The sequence below is a fragment of the Haliotis rufescens genome, unplaced genomic scaffold (assembly GCF_023055435.1).
Source record: "Haliotis rufescens isolate VD_foot unplaced genomic scaffold, xgHalRufe1.0.p SCAF_15, whole genome shotgun sequence".
In the NCBI taxonomy this organism is placed as follows: Eukaryota; Metazoa; Mollusca; class Gastropoda; order Lepetellida; family Haliotidae; genus Haliotis; species Haliotis rufescens.
Genome location: NW_025963835.1, coordinates 1565168 through 1589273, shown reverse-complemented (window position 1 = coordinate 1589273; position 24106 = coordinate 1565168). Strand labels below are relative to the sequence as shown.

Genomic DNA, 24106 nt, shown 5'->3' with positions numbered 1-24106 from the left:
TGGAAACACGTCCAAAGTGTTTTGTTTGTTTGTTGTTTAACGCCGCACTCAGCAATATTCCAGCTATATGACGGCGGTCTGTAAATAATCGGGTTTGGACCTGACAATCCATGATTTACATCATGAGTGAAAGACATTCTGTTTATCAGTCTACCTTGGAGACCCGTGAAGCTCCGGGGTAGAATAGGTCTTCAGCAACCCATGCTTGCCGTAAGATGCGTCTATGCTTGTCGTAAGAGGCGACTAACGGGATCGGGTGGTCAGACTCGCTGAGTTGGTTGAGGCATTGCATCGTATCCCAATTGCGTGGATCGATGTTCATGTCAGTCACTGGATTGTCTGGTCCAGACTCGATTATTTACAGACCGCCGTCATAAAGCTGGAATATTGCTGAGTGCGGCGTTAAACAACAAACAAACAAATGTGATTCGAAGTATAACAAAGCCGATGTTGTTCTCCAAAGTTGTCCCTAGGTGTGTCCACTGTACAACTAACATCACGAGTGGGTTTACTTCAGTGCCGGGGCGGTCGGGTAGCCTAGTGGTTAAAGCGTTAGCTGGTCACGCCGAAGACCCGGGTTCGATTCCCGACATGGGTACAATGTGTGAAGCCCATTTCTGGTGTCCCCCGCCGTGATATTGCTGGAATATTGCTAAAAGCGGCGTTAAACCATACTCACTCACTCACTCACTTCAGTGCCCTATAAACAACAACAAACAAGCCAAACATGGTATATAGAGAAGGTGAAATAGTATCCAGAGCATGAAACACGTATTTCATGTTTATTATCCACATGGTTTAAGACAAGCGAGTAAACAATACAAACAATGAACAAGTGTAATAATGAGAGAATAACCAACGTGCTTCCAGAAATTACGAATTGTCTGACCCGAGTGAATGAATGGTTTTAATCCCGAATCGTTGGCGGGGGACTGCATTCATTCTTCAGGGACGTTATTCTGTCTATTACTCATTGAAATCTAAAGAGGGAAACTGAAAAAATAGCGTATGAAATGTCAGCCCACAGAGAGAATTCACTAAAGTGATCCTATTGTTTTGACGTAATGTTATCAATGAAGAACTGTGCCTTCACAGGGCTTCAACCGAGGAACTCCTTCCCCAGGTATATTTGTAACTGACTCACTCTTATCCCAGGTGTTTATGAAATCTCTTAACTCCTATCCTAGTTATCCAAGCCTAGTATCGATATTAATCTTGCAAGAACTATTCAACACTTATGTTATGTTTTCTACTTGGTAACACAAACTGTAGTAAACGTTCTTAGTTGCATAAGGTTGTCATGAAGCTATGTCTAATCTTTGACCCCGGCTATGCTTCTTGGGATGTAGGGCCAAGACAGTACAGTAAGGTTCAAAGTGTCATATTTGCAAACGGGAAAGCTGAAAAATATGCCCTTGCGCGTTTTTGCAAATTTCTTTGTAAGACAGAAGAAGGGCTAGTTTCCAGTCATATGAACAAACATTTCATAACATATTTTAAAGTTTTCCGTCACACTTAAATTTAACGTTTTCAGTTGTTTAGTTGGCCCATATCATACATGTTCAATTTGTGTGGGGATTTGATGAGATGGCTGATAATGATATTTACACTGCTCAATGTTCTTTTGGTGAATAGACCCGTGAAAATTCCGGGGTAGAATAGGTCTTCAGCAACCCATACTTGTCGTAAAAGGCGACTAACGGGATCGGGTGGTCAGGCTCGCTGACTTGGTTGATGCATGTCATCGATCCCAATTGCTGTGGATCGATGCTCATGACATTAATCACTGGATTGTCGATTATTTACAGACCGCCGTCATATAGCTGGAATATTGCTGAGTGCGGCGTAAAACAACCAACCAACCAACCAATCTTTTGATGAATATGCAAAATCACATCACATAAGTATTCCACTCCGACGTCAACGGCAGCACCATCTGTTCATCTCACTTTCATGTTGCTTAAACAAGTCCGCTGACTCTGATGACCGACCGAACGAGTAACATACATATATTTGCTATTTGGACAAACAGATCCGATTCGCCTTGAACAGACTTGAAGTAACAGGATTTCAAAGAGCGTAATACGACTCTTGCTCAGAGGTTGTTTTATCAAGGTTACAACATTCAAGGCCTCAGTAAAGCTTTAAAAAGAGCTTATGGTGGACATCTGGAGGGTATTTCCAAATTTGACGCATCAGTGACAAAACAAATCGTGTCCGATGCAATTCCCTATTTTGACGTGTACGATATGTTCCCGGTTTTTGTTTCAGATCAACAGCTGACTTGCCTTTGCGTGTTTTTGTGACGGGTGCTACGGGTGGGGCAGGGAACGCTAACCTTTACGCGAACACCTGGTATCATCACTATTTGATAGTGATCCATAAACCCATGCTCATGATAAAGTTGGAATCGTGAAATCGAATCTGCTATTAGCGGAGATTGCTCATGAATATGAAAGGGTTTTCGTCGCGATTATTTACATAGTTGTTTTCTGTTACTTAACGAGTGAAATAAAACCATTCAAGTCCGCATGTATTTTGTAACGAAATACTATCATCTTAACCAATACAATGGATATTTGGTCTCGAGTGAAATAACAGATTTGTCGAAACTAGTTACTGTCTCTTTCAATGACACTGAAATGAGAATACATTATGAAATACGTGTACACAATAAATAGAACATTTGACTTTTTAATAAGACCTACTGCATCAGAGCGCAAATTTCTGTATTGCATATGCAGAAACGACCAATAGCATGTTTCAAGGTTCAGCCTATGCACACTACATATCCTAATATGCACCATATGGCCCATTATGTACCATTTCCCCCCATATTGACCATATTTACCCATATGAACCATATTTCCCGGTTTCCCATGTCTACGCGAGGTCGTATGAGGCATTGTGGCATGAGAAAATATGTCGAAATAATATTAACAGCTACAGCTACAGCTACAGCTACAACTTTTGTGCGACATTGGACAACGTATTCGCAACACCCCTTAGTCTGGCAGATTCATCAGTATCTGATAAAGCCGTTAGGGCTTTTGTCAGATGTTCGTTATTCCAGTCATCAATAGCGTCTTCACAAAGGTATTCAACAACGCCTTCAACAAGAGCACCAGGATTTTTTCTTCTTCTGGCCTGGGGACAACTTACTGACTTCAGATCGATCAGAAGACTGGGACATTGTGGAGTTTCGAGCCACGTTTTCTAGTACTTTTTCCACCAACTTATCAAATACATTATTTACGCTGTCTATGTCTCTCTCCGCGCTGACTTCAAAATAGGGAATATTGTGTTCCTCCGCGAAGCTGGTCGCTCTCGCGATCTCCACTTCTCGGTCATGCTCGTGACACTTCGTGCCAACAAGCACAACTGCGATTTCCTTCTGGGAAGCATATTCTTTTATGTCTTCGAACCTGGAGAAAGAAAAAAGCTGATGTGATTGTCATTGCCTTCAATGAAACTATTATAACTCGTTACTTATGTATCTTAGCTCCAATTGATATGGGAAAACAAATCGAAAATATTGTCACCATGTCATTCAGGGATGTTGACAATAACCAGTGACGTCGACATTGATCCCTTAAAGGAAGGTGTTCAGGTATACGATAGAAACTGATTGTGTAAACGACTGTTAGCGAGTAGCTGTCGGTAGGCAATCTCAGATAGGGATGATCGTGTGTCGACATTCAAGAGCTTGAACCGTTTGTAAAATCAAACAAGATTCATTTCCATGACCTCCGTGGGTTGGTTGGTTGGTTGGTTTGTTGTTTAACGCCGCACTCAGCAATATTACAGCTAGTCGCCTTTTAGGGCAAGCATGGGTTGCTGAAGACCTATTCTCCCCCGGAGCTTCACGGGTCGACCTCCGTGGGAAACCGGGTATGTTAAGATCCCAAGTAGCCTTTGCTTCTTAATAAGATTCACAAATAATGGATGGACTGGCCTGGCTCGGTGACGTGGTTGATTGCGTGTCACCGTGACCCGGCGGCGTGGGACGGTGCTCATACTGTTAATCACTGGTTTGTTCTGTCCCAGACTATAAATTACAGGCCGATGTGATATAGCGGGCATATTGCTGACTGTGGCGTAAAAGATACTTGCTGCAAAGGTATGGCATTAATATGGATACTGACCCAGTCGTCTAAGGCTTCACAATTCGCTTTGCAGAGCTGCGTCCCTTGGGCACATCAGTGACCTATGATCGTGGGTGCTAATCCGGTTCGCCCCGATTATGTTTCTAGGTTTGTCAGCACCATACTCGTGCTCGTGGGTTTCACCACTGTTGTAAACGTCTGAGACCTGCATCACTTCGGGCTTTCTTCCCACATTAACTTGACTGTTACAAGTGGCGTTAACCAAACTCACTCACTCCTTATGCATAGGGGTAGCCTAGTGGTAAAGCGTTGGCTGGTTACACCGTAGGCCGGGGTTCGATTCCCCACTAAGGTACAGTGTGTGAAGCCCATTTCTGGTGTCGCCAGCCGTGATATTGCAGGAATATTGCTAGAAGCCGCGCTAACTAAATTCGCTCACTCACTCGCACACACCCTTATGTATACATGTAGCCTGACGTAAACTCGGTAATTCCCTCACTCACCATCTGTGGACGTGGTCGAAGGATTCTTCGTTGGTGACGTCAAACATGATTATGCATCCGTTAGCTCCTCTGTAGTACGATGCTGTGAGACTGCGGTATTTCTCTTGCCCTGCAACAGATGTATAACAATCATAACTTAAACCCCGTGTTGATTCCTGGGTACAGTTGGTTCCAAACAGTCCATTCTTTTCGTACGAGTCGACTGAAATGTACAGTGAGTGAGTGAGTTGGGTTTAACGCCGCTTTTAACAGTATTCCAGTTATATCACGGCGTGTCAGCTTAATGTGGGAGGAAAGCCCGAAGTGATGCAGGTCTCAGACGTTTACCACTTCGGTGAAACCCACGAGCACGGGTATGGTGCTGACAAACCTAGAAACATAATTGGGGCGAACCGGGATTCGAACCCACAATCATAGGTTTCTGGCGTGCCCAAGGGACGCAACTCTGCACAGCGAATCGCGGCGCCTTAGACGACTGGGCCACCCGTGCCCCTGAAATGTACAGTAAACTACGGTTATAACGAACTCAAAGGGACCACGAATTTTAGTTCGTTATAAGCACATATACAGCAAATATACAGCATATATACATCAAATGGCCGGGACTTAAAATAAGTTCGTTATATCGGTCCGTTCGTTATGGGCGTATTCGTTATAACCGTAGTTTACTGTATAGGGTAGTCAGACTCTGTGACTTGGCTTACTGAGTGTCATCGTGCCCCGATGGTGTCAACTGATGCCAATGCATAAAGTGAGGGAAATGATAGCGTGACAGTCATAGCACATGGACCCTGTGGTAAGGAGGTTAACTAAATATAATAGTCCAGTTTCCACTCTTGCCGAACTAGGGTGGAATTATGGAGTTATATTTTGGCTGGACAAACGAGTCTATGTATTGTCCAATCAAAAACGCGTAACGAAATCGACATCCGGTTCGTTACACCTGCCGTGTAGATTTCGGTCGAATGCAGTATTTGCAAAGCATGTGTACCGCCAACTCGACGTCAACAGATATTTTCCAAATCTTTCATGTTTGAATGTTTGAATGTTTCATGTTTTAATCAAAGTGCTCACGTGGTTTGATACACTTCGCGAAGTAAGACCCGTTTTATCACAATATATATGTGATTTCTGATTATCGATCAGATCGTCTTGACTGGGCGCCTCCATTTTGTTTGTAGTAATGCACTTGGTATAAGAGATGGCATCTGGTTGGTCAACAGGAGGGACATAGAAGGGACATAACTCGTAATAGCAACAGGTGGCGCTACGATCGGGCCCAGAAATTACGGCCTTGTTCGGCAAGGGTGGAAACGGGACATTTACAGTCAGTTCACTCCTTTGCCTCAGGACATTTTAGCAGTCGTTACGTGTGGCCAAAATCACGTTGATGGAGTCACAGCTTATTGGTGCCTTTGTGGCCATGTGCGACTTAATGATGTAACAGTCATAGCTAGGGGTGCCTTGGCAGCCATGAGAGAGTTGATGGTGTACCAGTCATAGCTAGTGGTGCCTCAACGTCCATGAGAGTGTTGATGGGGTACCAGTCATAGCTGGTGGTGCCTCAACGGCCATGAGAGTGTTGATGGGGTACCAGTCATAGCTAGTGGTGCCTCAACGGCCATGAGAGTGTTGATGGGGTACCAGTCATAGCTAGTGATGCCTCAACGGCCATGAGAGTGTTGATGGGATACCAGTCATAGCTGGTGGTGCCTCAACGGCCATGAGAGAGTTGATGGTGTAACAGTCATAGCTGGTGGTGCCTCAACGGCCATGAGAGAGTTGATGGTGTAACAGTCATAGCTGGTGGTGCCTCAACGGCCATGAGAGAGTTGATGGTGTTCCAGTCATAGCTAGTGATGCCTCAACGGCCATGAGAGTGTTGATGGGGTACCAGTCACAGCTAGTGATGCCTCAACGGCTATGAGAGAGTTGATGGTGTTCCAGTCATAGCTAGTGGTGCCTCAACGGCCATGAGAGTGTTGATGGGGTACCAGTCACAGCTAGTGGTGCCTCAACGGTCATGAGAGAGTTGATGGTGTAACAGTCACCTTTTGACCACGCCTACCTTGAAACCAAATGCGTTACTAATGTCTGCTCGGTACAACGCTCAGTGTGGAAAAAACCATGTCTCATACTTAACAATATTCAGTTCACAGTTGACTGAATTAGAACACAAATCATAGATATTATTTTAGGAAAGCCGTGATTCATTGTGTAAATACGCATTGGTCATGTATCCTTCGAGATTTTGTGAAGGGAAAATAATGGGTTACGTTGGGAATATGTCCTGAACGACATCGAGTACTGGGCATACTCGAATATGGAGTATGCGCTTACTATATCAGTGTCATGTAAGTTTTAAAGTCGAGCTTTGTGAAGCTTCCTCTCGTAACCCCTGCATAGAAATAATCGTTAAATATCATTGTCCCTGCCTAGAAGTATGAACAATCATATATCTTGGGTTAAGGGTTAGGGTTACATTACCCTAACCCAGACAAAATTTAAAGCAGGGTTACGGGCCGAAATGTTTCCGACGAGCTGGCATGAATATAAATCTTTCATCTTGCCAGTCTGGGAGTCATATTTCACAGCGGCCTGAAGACATACGGCATGAATCTTGGATTCGTATGTCAGAAATATAGGCCTCTGAACTACAGATAGAAGTGTACGTTATCGGGGACTATATACAAACTGATATTTATTCATATCGATTTATTTCCATACGATAAGATCTTTATTCGGCGCGTAACAATTTATTTCAATTATATATTTCAAATGAAAGGCGAGACATATTTTAAATTCGGGACAATCGTAACTGACAGTCGTGACGTTTTGTGACGGAAGGGGCAGTGAGGAAAATGTGAGGAATATATTTATCACCATAGATTAAAAATGTTGACAATTTACATCACATTTATAGTCGCCGTCAAGCACCAATCATTCACAGCTTTACAAGATAACGCACTGTTCTACATTTTGTTCTGTATCTTTTTAATTACATTTTTAAAATGGGAATATGTGTTATAATTCTCCAGGATTGTGTTTAAGAGACATATGATGATAAAAAAAGATGTTCCGAGTTAAAATGTATATCTGTGTTCCATAAAAGACTAACCTGAAAGTACGAAGAAACAATTATTGTTTGGTAATAATCATATTTAAGTGCGACACTCAGACCTGACAACACAAACCAATGTTTAAACACGATCCAACCGTCACATCCTTTTAATTGCTCATTGTTCCCCAGCGGGGTTCATCTTTAGTCGTTGTTTGTTTGTTTGTTTATTTGTTTGTTTGTTGACGCTGCACTCAGCAATATTCCAGCTACATGAGGGCGATCTGTAAATAATCGAATCTGGACCCTACAATCCAGTGATTGACGTTATGAGCATCGATCCACGCAAATGGAATACGATGACATGCATCAACTCAAGTCAACCAACCAACTGACCACCAAATGCCGTTAGTCGCTTCTTACGACAAGCATAGTCGCCTTTTACGGCAAACGTGAGTTGCAGAATCTTCACGGGTCTTTAAAACTACGGGCCCGACACAAGATCTACCTGACACGGGCCTACGGGCAGGCGCTTATTTCGAACACTTGCTGTATGCATTCATGAGATAGTAAACAAGCTGACGTATATCACACCACTGACATATCAAAACCTTATCTCGGACATATGTACTACGATAACTATGTCCGTGGATGTATCATCGACATGTGGCGTCGCTGACATAGCTTGATTAAGACGATGTTCTGCTGTATGGGGTGTATTAATGTTGATGATGATGCGTGTGGAAGATATCACGGAGGAGCTAGCATCGTCTAGTAAATCATGTACATGCATCAACTGTTAGGGTCGAGGTGTCAATACCCTGGACGGGCGGAAGACCTTTTCGAAAAATATTGAGTTTCCGAAAATGCTGGAAAAATGTTTTGCCTCTGGTTTTACAAAAAATGTAATTATTCACTGGATATTCTAGAAGTCCTGAAAGTTAATTTTTGTGTTTCCCAAACACGTTGTTCGGTTCCTCATTTCTGGTGTCCCCCGCCGTGATATTGCTTGAATATTGCTAAAAGCGGCGTAAAACCATACTCACTCACTCAAAGAATAAAATGCTTCTTACATAAGCATGTTTTACTGAAAATATTTTATGTCAACGACAGAGAATAACCTGTCTCGATTATCCGCCGAAACAGATTCCTTTGGGCCTAAAAGGCAAAATAGCGGTGAAAATTATATCACTGGATCACTGAAAGTCAGTGACGACACCAAGTGTTCGCGTAAAGGATAAGCATATCCAAAGCACTTCTTGATAAACCATGACCCTTACATTGATTTAAAAAAAAACCAAAACAATTAAGATTATAATTCTTATGCATCAAAACACTTCACGAATTAAAACCAATCGATCCTGTCTGTGATGACACCAGGTGTTCGCGAAAAGGATGAGCACATGTTGATCGACAAGTGTTCTTGTCTTTATGTAGATATGAAGATGAAAGTGTTGTGTTGATGACAAGTTTTTAGTTATATTGTACTTGTAAAACGATGTATGTTAGTATACTATTTTACGTAGGCCGAAAGGGGTGTACAATGTGCGAAGTCCTTCTTACCATGTGTGAAGTCTTTGTTACCATGTATGAAGTCTACGTTACAATATGCGGACTCCGTGCTTCATTGTGTACAGTCATTGTAACGATGTGTGAAGTCCATTTTACAGCATGTTTGAAGTCACTTTCTTACAAAATGTGAGGTCAAAGTTACAATGTGAAGTACGTTACAAAGTGTGACATTCAATTTGCAGTATCTGTTTGGCGTCCAGAGATATGGCTTGGATATTGTATTGCAACAAGTCTTGAAACTAACCCCCCCCAACAACCCCCCCAACAACCCCCCCAACAACCCAAACCCCACCCCCCACCCCTCCTTTGAAGAGCCAGGTTAAAATTTGTCTACAGCAGCCCATGCTTGTAAGATGCGACAAACGGGTTCAGGTGATCAGGCTCGCTGACTTGATTGATCCATGTCATCGTATACCAATGCCGTAGATCGATGATCACTTCAGTCACTGGATTGTCAGGTCAAGACTCGATTATTTACAGACCGCCCTAATATGGTTGGACTATTGCTGAATGCCATGTTGATCAACAAAAACAAATTAAACTCAACCTATTCACTCACTCAATCAAGAGTGGATTATATTGAAGAGTACACAGTTTATAGTTTGCCTTTTGATAAGACGCCAACTGTCATTATATCTGCAGACTGTCTGACGGAGGGCGTCTTATCCTCAAATGTCACTTTATCAGCAGATTAGATTGTTGGTTTTGACAATCTGTTCACACTAACGGCCGATGCTCGTGTCTTTTATTTACGCTGCATCGATAGAAAACGTGAACCGTCGCCTTACCAGCTGATGGAACAGACTTGGCCTTATTTGGATGAGGAAACGTCAGATGTTACCACTGCTTTGACAGTGGTCTTGTACTGATAGTGATGCACCTAGCACTTATCCTTATGGTTACAAATTGCTCAACAAAAACTGCTTAGTCTGCCTCAAAACGACGTAAATTATCACAGGAGACAGGGTTAGAAATTGGCACTAGTCCTATAGTCCTTGCCAAACTGCCCCATGGTAAAGGTATCATAAGGACTAGTAGAAAATTGCCATTTTTAAGGGTTTTGCTCTATGTTATCATTATAAGGACTAGTGGATGAAAACTGTTAGTTTCTAACGCTGGGAGATGATGAACCTGGAGCTTGGTAAACGTCTAAGACCTGCATTAACTTTCGCCCCCACCATTCATTGTTACACATAATCCATGACTAACTACCCTCGTACAACAATTACAAAGGACCATGCACATTGATCAGATTACATGCTAAAGTTATGTATTTGGCACAATTCATAAATTCACATATTTAGTTCATGGTCTTGCGTACTTGAAATCCTCGTCTGATTCTGCCGGAAAGGTCTCTCTTATTTCATTCACAAAACATGCATGATAAACTTTTCTACATTTTTTTAGGGTACGAACCCATTCCTCCTCTGAATCCCGAATACTATCTTATTTCTCACCCCTAAAACGAGAATACTACCCAACACAAATCTCAAAAGCATTGAGAAAAGGATTCGATTTCATGTAAAATAACTGAAAAATATCGAAAAAAAGAAAATATATAAAGGACACTTTCGCGTACACCATTAAATTTGCATGGTTGAGTCCCGCTACGGACTTATAAATCCCATCCAGATTATATAGGTCCGTGGTCCGTACCACATCGGTAAGTACCGAATACCCTCTAAATAGACCCATGAGTCCCGCGTACCTAAAGGGGTTGGCAGATTCATTTTTGGGATGTCCATAATAAACTAGACATGAAGTTGAGAATCGTGTGTGTGCACAGTCCCTGAAATTAATTGAGTCATCCCTTAAAGAATATAAAACATGTTAATACTCATCACCACGTACATTATATATACCTTTATATTAGAAAACAGGATAGATGATATAAATGAGGATGTGTTCGTCATGATAAATGAAAAATACAAAAATACCAAGTACATGTATTTGCCTCGGGAATGACTTTACTATAAATGTCAATGTGAAAAAAAGGTATTTTTGTATTTTCAGTTTTATTGGATATATGTTTATAATCGACTATTAATAATAAGAGATGGATCACGTTTTTCTCAAACGAACTGTTTTACACTCGTTGGGGAGGGAAGTTTTTTACTGGTTGTGGATTTCAAAAGGAGTCGGGTTCGGGGTGCTTTAACCCCCTTAATCCCGCCTCTGGATCCACCACCGACGATTATTTCTGTCATTTTCTGTCTAAATCTGGGATAAGTTATTGTTTGAAAAGAAACTGTTTCAGGTTAGATAAGTGTTAATTTGGTTACGTTTTGAGAGAAATAATTATATTATTAGAAATTATATTTGGTTTCGTGTGATATTGTCAAGTTAAGGTCATGTATTAAATTTATTTCATTCTTCGTATATATGTCTCTCTAATATATGGTAGTCCATTTACATTTTATACAAGTAAAACTGTCACACGAAATATTTTTTTATCGACAAACATTCACTTAATTCAGAAATGTCAGGACAGCATTTGACACCAGATTGTGTTTCCCGGTCTTTCTGGTTTGACATCAGACTGATGGTCTTCACTCGGTAAATCTTCCTCGCTACCGGCTCATATCCATATTGATGAATATGTGTAAGGTCATTGAACGAAATACAACTTTTTCATCAACGGCATTGTCAGGTGATGAAATGGTGAGCTCTAGTAGCCTTCCAAACACGATTCATGAACAGTGATCGTCTGCAATTGAACTCTCCACTATGACGTCACGTCGCGTGGTGACAACTCTGCTCATGAACGCTCGGTACTTTCCGAATTAGGAGTAGGTTTTAACCGGGTTATTTTGTCACCACGAATATATTTTATAAACTTGAAGACTTCCATCATCCTTCGCGACACCTCGGGGAATAAGAATGAACTTGGTATAGGATGTATAGGCCAGTGAAAACACAGTGGTTCACTCGTAGCAAGAGAGGGGGCACGGGTGGCCCAGTCGTCTAAGGCACCGCGATTCGCTGTGCAGAGTTGCGTCCCTCGGACACGCCAGAAACCTATGATTGTGGGTTCGAATCCCGGTTCGCCCCGATTATGTTTCTAGGTTTGTGAGCACCATACCCGTGCTTAAGGGCTTCACCGAAATGGTAAACGTCTGACACCTGCATCACTTCGGGCTTTCCTCCCACATTAAGCTGACACGCCGTAATATAACTGAAATACTGTTGAAAGCGGTGTTAAACCCAACTCACTCACTCTTAACAAGAAAATACTACAGCATTTGTCCCAGCACGTAAATGATCGTACGATTATAAAAGTACACAGTGTGCAGTCGATGTTGCTTCAGATATCAAACATCTGCCTCTTCCATCACGTATGTAATCTCGGGGTAACACGGGGCAATGTATACTGCGGCCAAGGCAAAGTACAAATTGTGTCAAGTATGTGTCAGTCTGTAGCCCATGCGTAGTCATGTGCTAAGTCAGCAGCTGAAAATAGAAGGATGTAAAGGGATAGGTCAATACCCTTGTCCGGTTAAAATTATCAAGAGGTTGGGTCATCCTTTGGCGACTGAGGGGAAGATTATAGGCCGGGGACGCCAAATCTGAATTTTAGATAATTGATAAATCGAGAAATTCTGCTGTTGGTTCCGGGACTGCCAAAATCGACGGAATTCCCGTGAGTGCGATGAACCATGAATGCTTGTATAAACGAGGCATACCGAAATGCATTAGTAGAAATACACTTTATGATATAAACGAGTTATTCAGAGTTATTGGCTTCCCCCACACTCATCCTGCTGAACCATTTGAGATAGCAAAAGCAGCATACAGTATGTACATTTTGAACTTTTTATACATTTTAACATACAAAGCATTTATTAAACATTAACTTCTCGGAACTTCTTAACCGGGATTGAAAAGTGATATGAATATGTATATTGTAAACAATCTTTAACATTAATGCATAAATACTGTCTTGAAATCGATGAGCGGTACTCCTTTGTTCTCGTTTTATTTGCCAGGTACATGGATTGCCAAATCCCGTGTCATTGAACGTGTCAGTCCTTACTGGTCCCGGGAACGCCAAGAGCAATTTCCTCCAAATATCAATTTTGGTTCTCCCGGGCCGACCCCGAGGGGAACACAGGGTTGGGTTAGAGTGAGTGAGTGAGTGAGTTTGGTTTAACGCCGCTTTTAACAGTATTCAAGTTATATCGCGGCGTGTAGATGTCAGTCGCCTGAGCGCCGCAATATACTGTGCAGGGTTGCGTCTCTTAGGCGTACCTGAAACCTATGACCCCAGGTGTGTCCTGATTATGTTTCCAGGGCTGTCAGCACAATATCCGCACTCGTCAAGATAATGTCCGCGCTTCGGTCATCAAAACAACGTTTATCAACATATCTGATCTCAGGAACCACATTCAGTTTATCTCCTATAGTTAAAATGTGTAGAAGATAGAGTGTCTGCACGGTCTGATCGGTGGTTCGATTGCCTAATCGCTTCATACCAAGTGCGTTTAAAGATGGTACTTGTTGTTACCCCGCCAGGCGCTCGGCGTTAAGGGGATAAAACGAGGATTGATCGGCACGGAGTCTGTATCTCTGAGTGGGGTGTTAAGCAGTGGCGTGGTGTCTTAGTGGGCTAACACTACAACAGGCATAAGTCGGGACTAATACAAGCAGCCCCACACACGTACAAACACGTCGCTGCACCTCACCTCCATAATGTTAATAAATGTTACAATACGCTTTTCCATATTGACCGCCTCCGTGGTCCAATGGTAGAGCGTCCGCTCGGAGAGCGGAAGGTCCGGGGCTCGATCCCCGGCCGCGTCATACCAAAAGACGTTAAAAGATGGTACTTGTTGTTACCCAGTCTGGCGCTCGGCATTAAGGGGCTAAAACAAGGACTGGTCGGCTCGGCGTCAGTATACTGTGTCTGAGTGGGGTATTCATGTTAAACTGCGGCATGGTATGTCAGTGTGCTAGCACTATAAATCGGCATCAGTCCGGACTAGTACAAGCAGCCACACACACACACACACATACACGTGTATGCACGTCGCTATATAAGTGCAATAATCTTGGACGCGACGTTAAACCCCATTTCACCTCACCTTTTCCATATTGATAAGAAATATTTGCTAAAAGCAGATTCGACGGTACGATTCCGTCTGTATCATGAGCATGTGTTAATGAATCACTATCAAATAGTGATGACACCAGGTGTTCGTGAAAGTGAGCGTATCCTGTCACACCGGTGGCACCCGTCACAAACACTTTGAAAGGCAAGTTAAAATAGGGAAATGGGAAATGCATCGGACATCTTTTTTGTCACTGATGCGTTTAATGTCCTCCACATGTCTGCTATAAAAATACACTTTTGAAAGCTTTACTGAGGCCTTGAATTGGCGAAAGAGACTGCTCGATTGTACCTCAAAAGACACCAAATGAATAACTGCTGGAATATTGCACGACAAAAAAGTTGTCTGTTATAATGTTGAAGTCATCCCTGTTGTCATAGTCTTCTGGCGAGTTTTTTGTCACTATGAATCTTTATGCGTAGGGGGGCACGGGTGGCCCACTCGTCTAAGGCGCCGCGATTCGCTGTGCAGAGTTGCGTCCCTTGGGCACGCCAGAAACCTATGATTGGGGGTTCGAATCCCGGTTCGCCCCGACTATGTTTCTAGGTTTGTCAGCACCATACCCGTGCTCGTGGTTTCACTGAAGTTGTAAACGTCTGAGACCTGCATCGCTCCAACACTATGCTGACACGCTGCGATATAACTAGAATACCGTTAAAAGCGGCGTTAAACCCAACTCACTAACTCACTTTATGCAGATAAATATGAAACATAAGGCAGTTTCACTGGTCTCTTTTATTTCTAGTTCAGGTGGTAAATCAGTGGAAGGGACACGTGAGAATTCTGAGCAGTCATTTTAATAGAAAAAAACCACCTATCTACATTCATATCAGTGACTCATGTGTCATAAATTACGTCAACGTAGGTGTTGATATGATGAATTCTCTTCTGGTATGCACCTGGTGATAATGAATCACTCTTTGTTCCAACATTATTTGCAAAACAAGTGGCAATCCTCTATGTGAGTAGGTTGTGCGATAACACTGACCCCGACCCGATTATTTTCAACGATTCTCCGGAATCCATGTAATACTGAGACTTATTTCACCAGGTGATGTCATTCAAATTATACAACGGTATCTTGACGCCCTTGTCGTGGCTGTAAATCTTACGCACCTGTCATTTTACGATCGCGATTCTCGGAGAATGGGTTGATCCAAGAACTAGTAATAGTGAAATCTGTTTCAAAACGTGATGTCATGAATACGAGTATTACATCAGGGATTTACTTGGATCTAGCTTTTTGCGCATCTGTAATAATTTTTGTCTCTTGTCTTATGTTTTTGAAAATTATACTGATGTCATATCTGTGTACATGCACTGACTCATGTTCTTTAACGGAAACTGATTCTTGGAGATTCAAGGATTTAATTATGTGAATGCCTTTGTGTATTTTTATTATTTACGTGTTACATTTTCTTCAATATGAGCTGAGCTTAAACTTTAGGAAGGTCTGGGACGTTGACCGTGCTCGAACATTACTTTGATCCGAGTTGATTTCGAATACAAGCTACATGTAGCTTTGAAGAGTGAATGTGTGAGTAAGTTGGGTTTAAGACCGCTTTTAACAGTATTACAGTTATATCGCGGCTTTTCAGCTTAATGTGGGAGGCAAGCCTGACGTGATGCAATAAACGACTCGTGGTCGTTGTTTGTCGTACAATACAACACAGCAGGAAGAATAAACTACTCGGGCTGCGCCTCTCATGGTTTATTCTCCCTGCAGTGTTTTATTGTACCATAAACAACTCTCACTCGTCCTTTATTTCTTAAATAACGACATCGTGGGGATTCCGGATTGCAATACGCCCCTAGGAACCTATGCCGGTCGTGAGAGGCGACTCAGTGGATCGGGTGGTCATGTTGGTGATGTTTTCGTTCCGCGATGGCGCGGGGCGATGCTCATAACATCAACCTGTGAGTGGTCGATTGTGTACAGGCCGGTGCCTTACAGCTCGGATATTGCTAAGTGGATCAAACCAACAACAATCACATATAAATAATACTGAAGTGTGTGCTGCAATCTGACTGATTAAACAACATTGTTAAATGGGAGATATCTTTCGGTCTTTTTTTTTTCTCTTTTTCTTTTTGCCAATACAAAAGTTTCAAAAACGTGTCTTAGGGCTTTGCGAAATTGATACCACATAGTTTAAATCGCCTTCCCAGATGACGTTGTTGCTTCCAGAAAACCGATAACTTTTGTATTTTAAGCATGTTTGTTTTTAAAGTTTGCGGGTTTTTCTCAACTGAGTCTGCAAAAAACATGTTCACACTTATTTCACATCAGGCAAATCTTAAACACAGTTTTAGCTCATAAATCCAATCATGGTCAACCACAACGTTATAGTAAGCGCCGTAGAGTGTTATTGCGTGTATCGTGATTAGAGATGAAGATAAGTAGCCAAACACGGAAACAGGAGACAAAATTAGCAGTAACCGATGGTGAAACCTTGTCTAGCAAGGAGGTGAAAGTCCCTTTATCTGCCTATCGTTTAAGTCAGCTTCTGCTATAGTTCCCGATCTACATGTCAACATTGTTTACACAAACGACACATTGATCAGTGGTCGTTGACCTGGTGTTACGAAATGCGGTTCACTAACATATTCAATGAGCTAACTGTGTAAAGGTTACGTCTGATGACTTTGGTGAAAGGTCTTTAGAGAGATATTTGGTTTCACAGATACGGTGTACTTTAGATATTGAATATTCAGGTTTATATAAACACCTGATTTTGTTATATGACATTATAGCTAAAAGGGATAGAATTAGAAGATAAATACTATGTGTACATGTGTGTCTATTTCCGGGATTTTATCGAGTATTTGCATCTTGGAAATTCATCTCGAGACCCGAAAGCGTAAGCTTGAGGGGCTCGAATGAAAATTTTCAAGATCATTGTTAACTGCTTTTTACTGTTTCATGATGTAGATCTTGCATATCTTTTGTACATTTTTTTCATACAATTTATTTCACTTTGTATATTAAATCAATGTTCAATATGATATCATACGTAGATATAGGCCACAACATATATGAACGTTTGATAATCTCCTGTTTGTTTGAACAATGTTCACAAATGAAGTTGATAAGTTTATAGTGTCGTCTACGATATTTCTTTAATTTGAACAAGTGTACATGTGACAGGTACATTTACATTTAATCTTGTATGTATTTCTAGGGAGTGTAATAGTTAATATTATAAGTTCATATAAATAGTGTCCATGAATAGCCGTTTCATTTATTTTATAACTAAAACTGACGATAAAACTTAACCAAAATCGATATTATGTTTCGTTAAATTATATGCACACATTTCTTGAAGAATTGGCTTGGTCTTGGAATTTTTTTTATGCCGTTTGATATACAGAACAGTGATATCTGAGGGTTCGCCAGGTGCGCGTTAGTCGCTATGGTGATTGTGATTTTGGTAATTATAAATTTTTTTAATTAAAAATTTAAAATCCCAATATTTCCCATGAATAGAGAAAATCAAAATATTTGTTATGAATGTCAATTTTGTATTTCAATTTGCGTAATTATGTATTCCTACACAGTGATTCGGTCGCTTGCTTCAGGGAATGCAAATCATATTTTCACCCTCTGACATTTGGTCATGTGACCCAAATTAGCCAATCACAACACAGAACACACTTTCTATAGGTTTACAATTATCATTAAACTGCCCGCCTGTTATCTGAATGAGCGGGCCACTGTAACTTGATAATGCCCTCATATTGCTTGACGACGGGCTATTATCACGCCCGTTGTTAGATGACGTCATAGGGATAGGGATGGGTGACGTCACGTTCAATAGTGACGTCATCAGGTTTGTTCTATGAGTTATTGGAAGATGTCGGCCTTCTGCAACTGATAATGCCCTGAAAATGGCGTTACCCTTTTAATAGTTCATATCTCATGATTTTAGATACTGAATTATGTTATCTTACTCAAAAGAAGTTAAAGGACCTCATAATGTTTCATGACTAAAGTCATCATTTTAGAAATTGATATAGATCGGTTGTTCTTTCACTTCTTTTGATAGGTATATATATAATGTTTATGTCTATTCAGTATCTAAAAATTCAAAGGTAGTCAATCTGGCATAAAACTGGGATCCCACTGTTTGTGTCTGTCTGATGTGAGGAGGTCTGCTTGGGGTACATTGCTATTTTATGTGCGTGATTTATGAATATTTAATGACAACTGTTTGGAAGATGGGTGTTTGATGAGGGCACTATTTCGTCCACTGGAAAAGTCAAACTTTACAATTACGATAATCAATGAAATGTTGGTATGAGATTTGTCAGGCGTATTGAAATGGGTGGTGTCCTTTTTTGTACACTTGAAAGTTTTGGACATCATCAAGAGCACAAATATTGCTATACCTTTCAAGAAAATCAGTTTATTTAAAGATTTTCTCATATCCCAAAAAATTCAGCTTTTTGACAAATTATGTACCTTACATGTACCTATGCATTTTGTGGTGAAAGTACCAAATTGTAATTGGAATGAACAAAGTTTATTTATCATTCATACCAATACATGCGATAACATTCATAAAGATATATATATGCAAGTTTTGTAAATACCTGTAAATTTCCCATTTGCTACCTGTAATCTGCAAGCAAACTATCGATAATTAATTATCTGGACACCCGTGAAACGCCGTCATATAGTTAACTTAATTATTCACACACTTACCGACTCTAAAGAGAACAAAACTGATGTAGAGTTTGGTATATTTGTTTTCTTTTTAGGACGATGTATTTTGGACGGCGTGTTCAAGCTTCCCAAAATGCTGTTCAAACAAGCACTTAACTCAACTCACTATCAATCCTTGTCACGGGCTTTATTACCCATACACAATGAACCGTAATATATACCACCGCCATCAAATGACATTTCACAATACTTCTTAATAATCTAATGACATTTCACAATACTTCTTAATAATCAAATGACATTTCACAATACTTCTTAATAATCAAATGACATTTCACAATACTTCTCAATTATCAAATGACAATTCAGAATACTTCTTAATAATCAAATGACATTTCACAATACTTCTTAATAATCAAATGACATTTCACAATACTTCTTAATAATCAAATGACATTTCACAATGCTTCTTAATACAGTGTGTCACATTCTTTGCCTCACATCAAAGTGGTTTCCTTCTATGTGTTCTGATCGACGTGGTTTATTTTCATGGTAATTATATAATGTATTTCGTTATGAAAAAGACATATACCAAGCAACAAGTGTTATTTTGATATTGCAAGATCGTCAAGCTTTGAGTCCCTTGACCTTAACTCTTGCAGACATCACGTGGTCACGAGAACAATACAAATACCGCATCAAGATCTCGTGACTATATTGACCCAGCTGAACCTCTATTCAGCCGCACTCAGCATCAGACGAAATACCAGCGGGCCTTGATTGTATAAAGCAGCTGGCGCTGAATTTATACAATCATTGTATATTAACAATTTAATTTTGAATTTGAATTTAAGTTTGCCTTTTTCTACACGGATGGTTACATGCTTACCCTTTTCGCGAACACCTGGTGTCATCACTGATTTTCAGTGTTCTATTCATATGAATTTCACCCCCATGTTGCCTATAACGTCTAATGGAATATGTTTCGTCGAATAGTCGAGACCGTTTATTCTCTATCGTTGACTTTTTGTTTATTCTCTATCGTAGACGGTTTTTGTTTACAGTAAACATTCTGTTGTGTGATACGTATTATTGGTTCTGTCGCCATTCCTCTCTCAAAGAGTTTAGTGGTAGAGCGTCCGCCCGGAGAGCGGAAGTTGCCGGGTTCGATCCCCGGCCGCGTCATACCAAAAGACGTTAAAAGATGGTTCGGGATCAGTATACTGTGTCTGAGTGGGGTATTCATGTTAAACTACTGCGGCATGGTATCTCAGTGTGCTAGCACTATAAATCGGCATCAGTCCGGACTAGTACAAGCAGCCACACAAACACACTCGTACATGCACGTCGCTATATGAGTGCAATAATCTTGGACGCGACGTTATACCCAATTTCACCTCACCTCACCTCTCTCAAAGGGCCGCGATATAACCGGAATACTGTTAAAAGCGGCGTTAAACCCAACTCACTCACTCGCCACTCTCTCAAAGGTAGGGCCGAACGATTTGTTTTGAAGCCACAACACATGTTTTATTCAGTTTTGAGACATTGGCGTTTTATATTTTGTTTTAGTTATGAATATTTATTTTGTCGTTCAGACTGACATAAACAAAGGCGTTGACGATCCTCATAAACTGGTATGGATGTCATGGACATTTTAAATATAACTTATGGTTGATAACAAATATGAAATAGCGGCCCTTGTCTATTTCAGTGTTCGATATTGATATCACAGATGTTTATCGACTACAAAGTCCTGCAATGGCTTACTGTATGTTGCTTTGACCTAGTTTTGCATTGATTCGGTTGGGGGCACATTCGAGTGTGTATGCAACTGTCACTGAATGTGTTGTGAGCAATCATGCATGTATGTGGGTATTTCTGTTTTCAAATTCCAAGTCCATCTTCGTGCACAGTCATGCTTTGGTGGCAGAATGTGTTAATTCAGCTCAGACGTGTGAGGTTAATCTAACTAACCCATTTTTAGTGCGCATGTATTTGAAAACTTTTAAGATAAACATTTTAGCAACACACGCAAGCGTTATCGGGATTGCATCTGCTTTGTCTGGTGTACATTCTTAGTTACGAGAGATCGACACAGCAAAGATATAAAAGTTAGGGGACCGTTTAAATTCCAGTGGCTGAGTGCGCTTTCTTTGGTTAATAAAAACAACTCAACCCCATCTTAAAAAAATTGTTCGCCGATAGGCTGGATGTCCTGATAAAATGTTCTCGCAGCAGTGACACACGACCCCAGGCCCCCCTCCCCCCGACACACACACACACACACACACACACACACAGAGAGAGAGAGAGAGAGCACACATTCACACACACACACAGAGAGAGAGAGAGCACACATTCACACACACACACACACAGAGAGAGCACACATTCACACACACACAGAGAGAGAGAGAGAGAGCACACATTCACACACACACACACACACAGAGCACATACATACACACACAGAGCACACACACACACAGCACACACACACACACACACAGAGCACACACACACACACAGCACACATACACACACACAGCACACATACATACACAGCACACACACACAGCACACATACAGCACACATACACACACACAGACACACACACACAGCACACACACACACACACAACACACAATTACATGATGTATAATTAATGGCTGATATGTAGCCAGAAGGTGGTAGGTTTTGGTGCACCTGTTTTGAGTTTTGAGTTTTTATACATGTCCCAAACACCTCGGAGCGGTTTGTTGGTTGGTTTGTTGTTTAACGCCGCACTCAGCAATATTCCAGCTACATGACAGCGGTCTGTAAATAATCGAGTCTGGACCAGACAATCCAGTAATTGATATCATGAGCATCGATCCACGCAATTGGGATTAGATGACATGCTTCAGCCAATTCAGCGAACCTGAACACCCGATCCCGTCAGTCGCCTCTTACGACAAGAATAGTCGCCTTTTACGGCAAGCATGGGTTGCTGAAGACCTATTCTACCCCGGATCTTCACGGGTCCCTCGGAGCGGGATACGGTTTACACAGTTGACGATCCAGACTCGATATGATGCACAGGGTGCTCAGGCCGCTGTGACACAGCTACACAGTCTCACAGACCCAGGCGAATAAATTACGAATATATCCAACTCAAGTCTAGAATGGTTTGGCAAGTCTAGATTGGCCGAGAAATTAAGCATCGGTCTGGGTTTCATATGATTTGATTTTATATTTTGTAGATATATATTTATAAATCATAATTTATTTCTAGTAATTAATGTTAGTCCTAGCTACATATTTCTGATTAAATTATACTCTACTACAGTCTGGCTTAATGTTGGAGGGACGAACTCAACGAGGTATACAATAGGTATTGCTGGACAGATAAATTTCAACAATATCTGGAAATGATAAAACACTAGCCAAAATCATCACAGTAATGTTTCCAAACTGACACGCTCTATTTTGAAATGAGAGTGCTTAAACTCGACCAGGGCCGTATCGTATTCATCACAGGCCGTGATAAGGCATATTACCACAAGGCCATCCAGCATTGGTCAGGGTGTACTTACCCGCCGTATCCCACATCTGCAATCGGATCTGCTTGTCTTGGTAGATAATGTTTTTCTGCTTGAATCCTTGGGTATCAAATGATGTCTTTACACGTGTAAATCTACCTTCCATGAACGTGTGAAGAAATGTGGTTTTGCCGACACCTAAATCCCCAATCAACACCGCCTTCACTGTGTATTCCTTGTCGGTATAGCTGTTGGTCGCCATGTTGAAATTGACGACACTGACGGGTCTAATCATGTGATGACTGTGTCACATGTCGGGGCTTCACTGCCGAGTGGGAGTACCCCAAATATATAGCTATTTTGTTCCGCAGATAAAGGGAGACCTTGTACTGAGCCAGTAGCCTCACATGTGGGCCATACAGATACGGAGAGAGCGTCAGCGTTATCTGAAGACATATGAGGAAACAGCATTTGCCTTTGCATGTGTTTGTTAATGTAGCCACTGGCGGGGCAGGATCCGCTCACCTCACGTTAACATCAGGAACATCACTATTTGATGGTTCATAAACAATTGCTTTTGATATAGTCGGAATCGTACAATGGTAACCTCTTTTTGTAGACATTTGTTATTATTATGGAAACTTTTTTGTCCCGTTTATTTGTCATTAACATACAGTGAGACATCGTTTACACGGACGATCATCGGAGTCATGTCAAGCGGGTATTTGTTCAAGGACGAAGTTAACCCTTGTTACGTCGGACTTGTTTATCTCGGTGGAATCCGTTTTCTACTTGAATTGGTATCATGCTATCGTTACATGTGTACATTTTACTTCGCATGAACGTGTGAAGAAGTGCTGTTTCGTCTGCCTAAATACCATATCATAGATCGATTATCCGTTCTTCGAAACAAGCGGAGCACGGATTTGGCCATTGTTCTGATTTGTTTTGATGTTGTTTTTTGTTGTTTAACGTCTCACTCAGCAATATACCAGCTACATGCATCTTCCCGAGGCAAGTGAGTTAACTGACTATAAAAGTCCAGTTTCCACCCTTGCCGAACTAGGCTGGTATTATGGAGTTACATTTTGGCTGGGCTAACGAGTCTATGCATAGTCCAATCAAAATCGCGCACCAAAATCGAAATCCGGTTCGTAAAGTGTCATGCAGATTTCGGTCGACTGCAGGATTTGCAAAGCATGTGCACCGCTAACTCGTTGTCAACAGATATTTTCTAAATCTTTTCCTGTTTTTAACGAAGGTGCTCACGTGATTTGATGCACTTCGCGATGTAAGACTCGTTTTATCACAATATAGATCTTGATTATCGATCAGATCGTCTTGACTGGGCGCCACCGTTTTGTTTGAAGCAAATGCAAGTGATTCGAGAGGTTGAATCTGATTACTCAATAGGAGAGGCATAGAAAGGACATAACTCGTAATAGCCACTGGTGGCTCTACGATCAAGCCCAGGAATTCCAGCCTAGTTCGGCAAGGGTGATTACTGGACTTTTCAGTTAACTCTCTTGCCTCGGGAAGATGAGCTATATGTGGCATCCAGTGATTGG

General features: G+C 41.3%; 2 protein-coding genes across 2 annotated transcripts in view; one reads left to right on the top strand and one right to left on the bottom strand.

The window, feature by feature from the left end:
* The window catches only part of LOC124114061 (putative cysteine protease YraA), a 64188-nt gene that overhangs the window by 11984 nt on the left and 28098 nt on the right, over positions 1-24106 (top strand). The window lies entirely within an intron of this gene.
* LOC124114060 (ras-related protein Rab-3-like) lies at positions 734-22878 on the bottom strand. Its single transcript, XM_046474598.2, has 3 exons — positions 22593-22878; positions 4610-4718; positions 734-3425 (listed from the first exon to the last, which is right to left on the bottom strand). Exons 1-3 carry the CDS (start codon positions 22831-22833, stop codon positions 3113-3115), a joined length of 663 nt encoding a protein of 220 aa, XP_046330554.2. The 5' UTR covers positions 22834-22878; the 3' UTR covers positions 734-3112.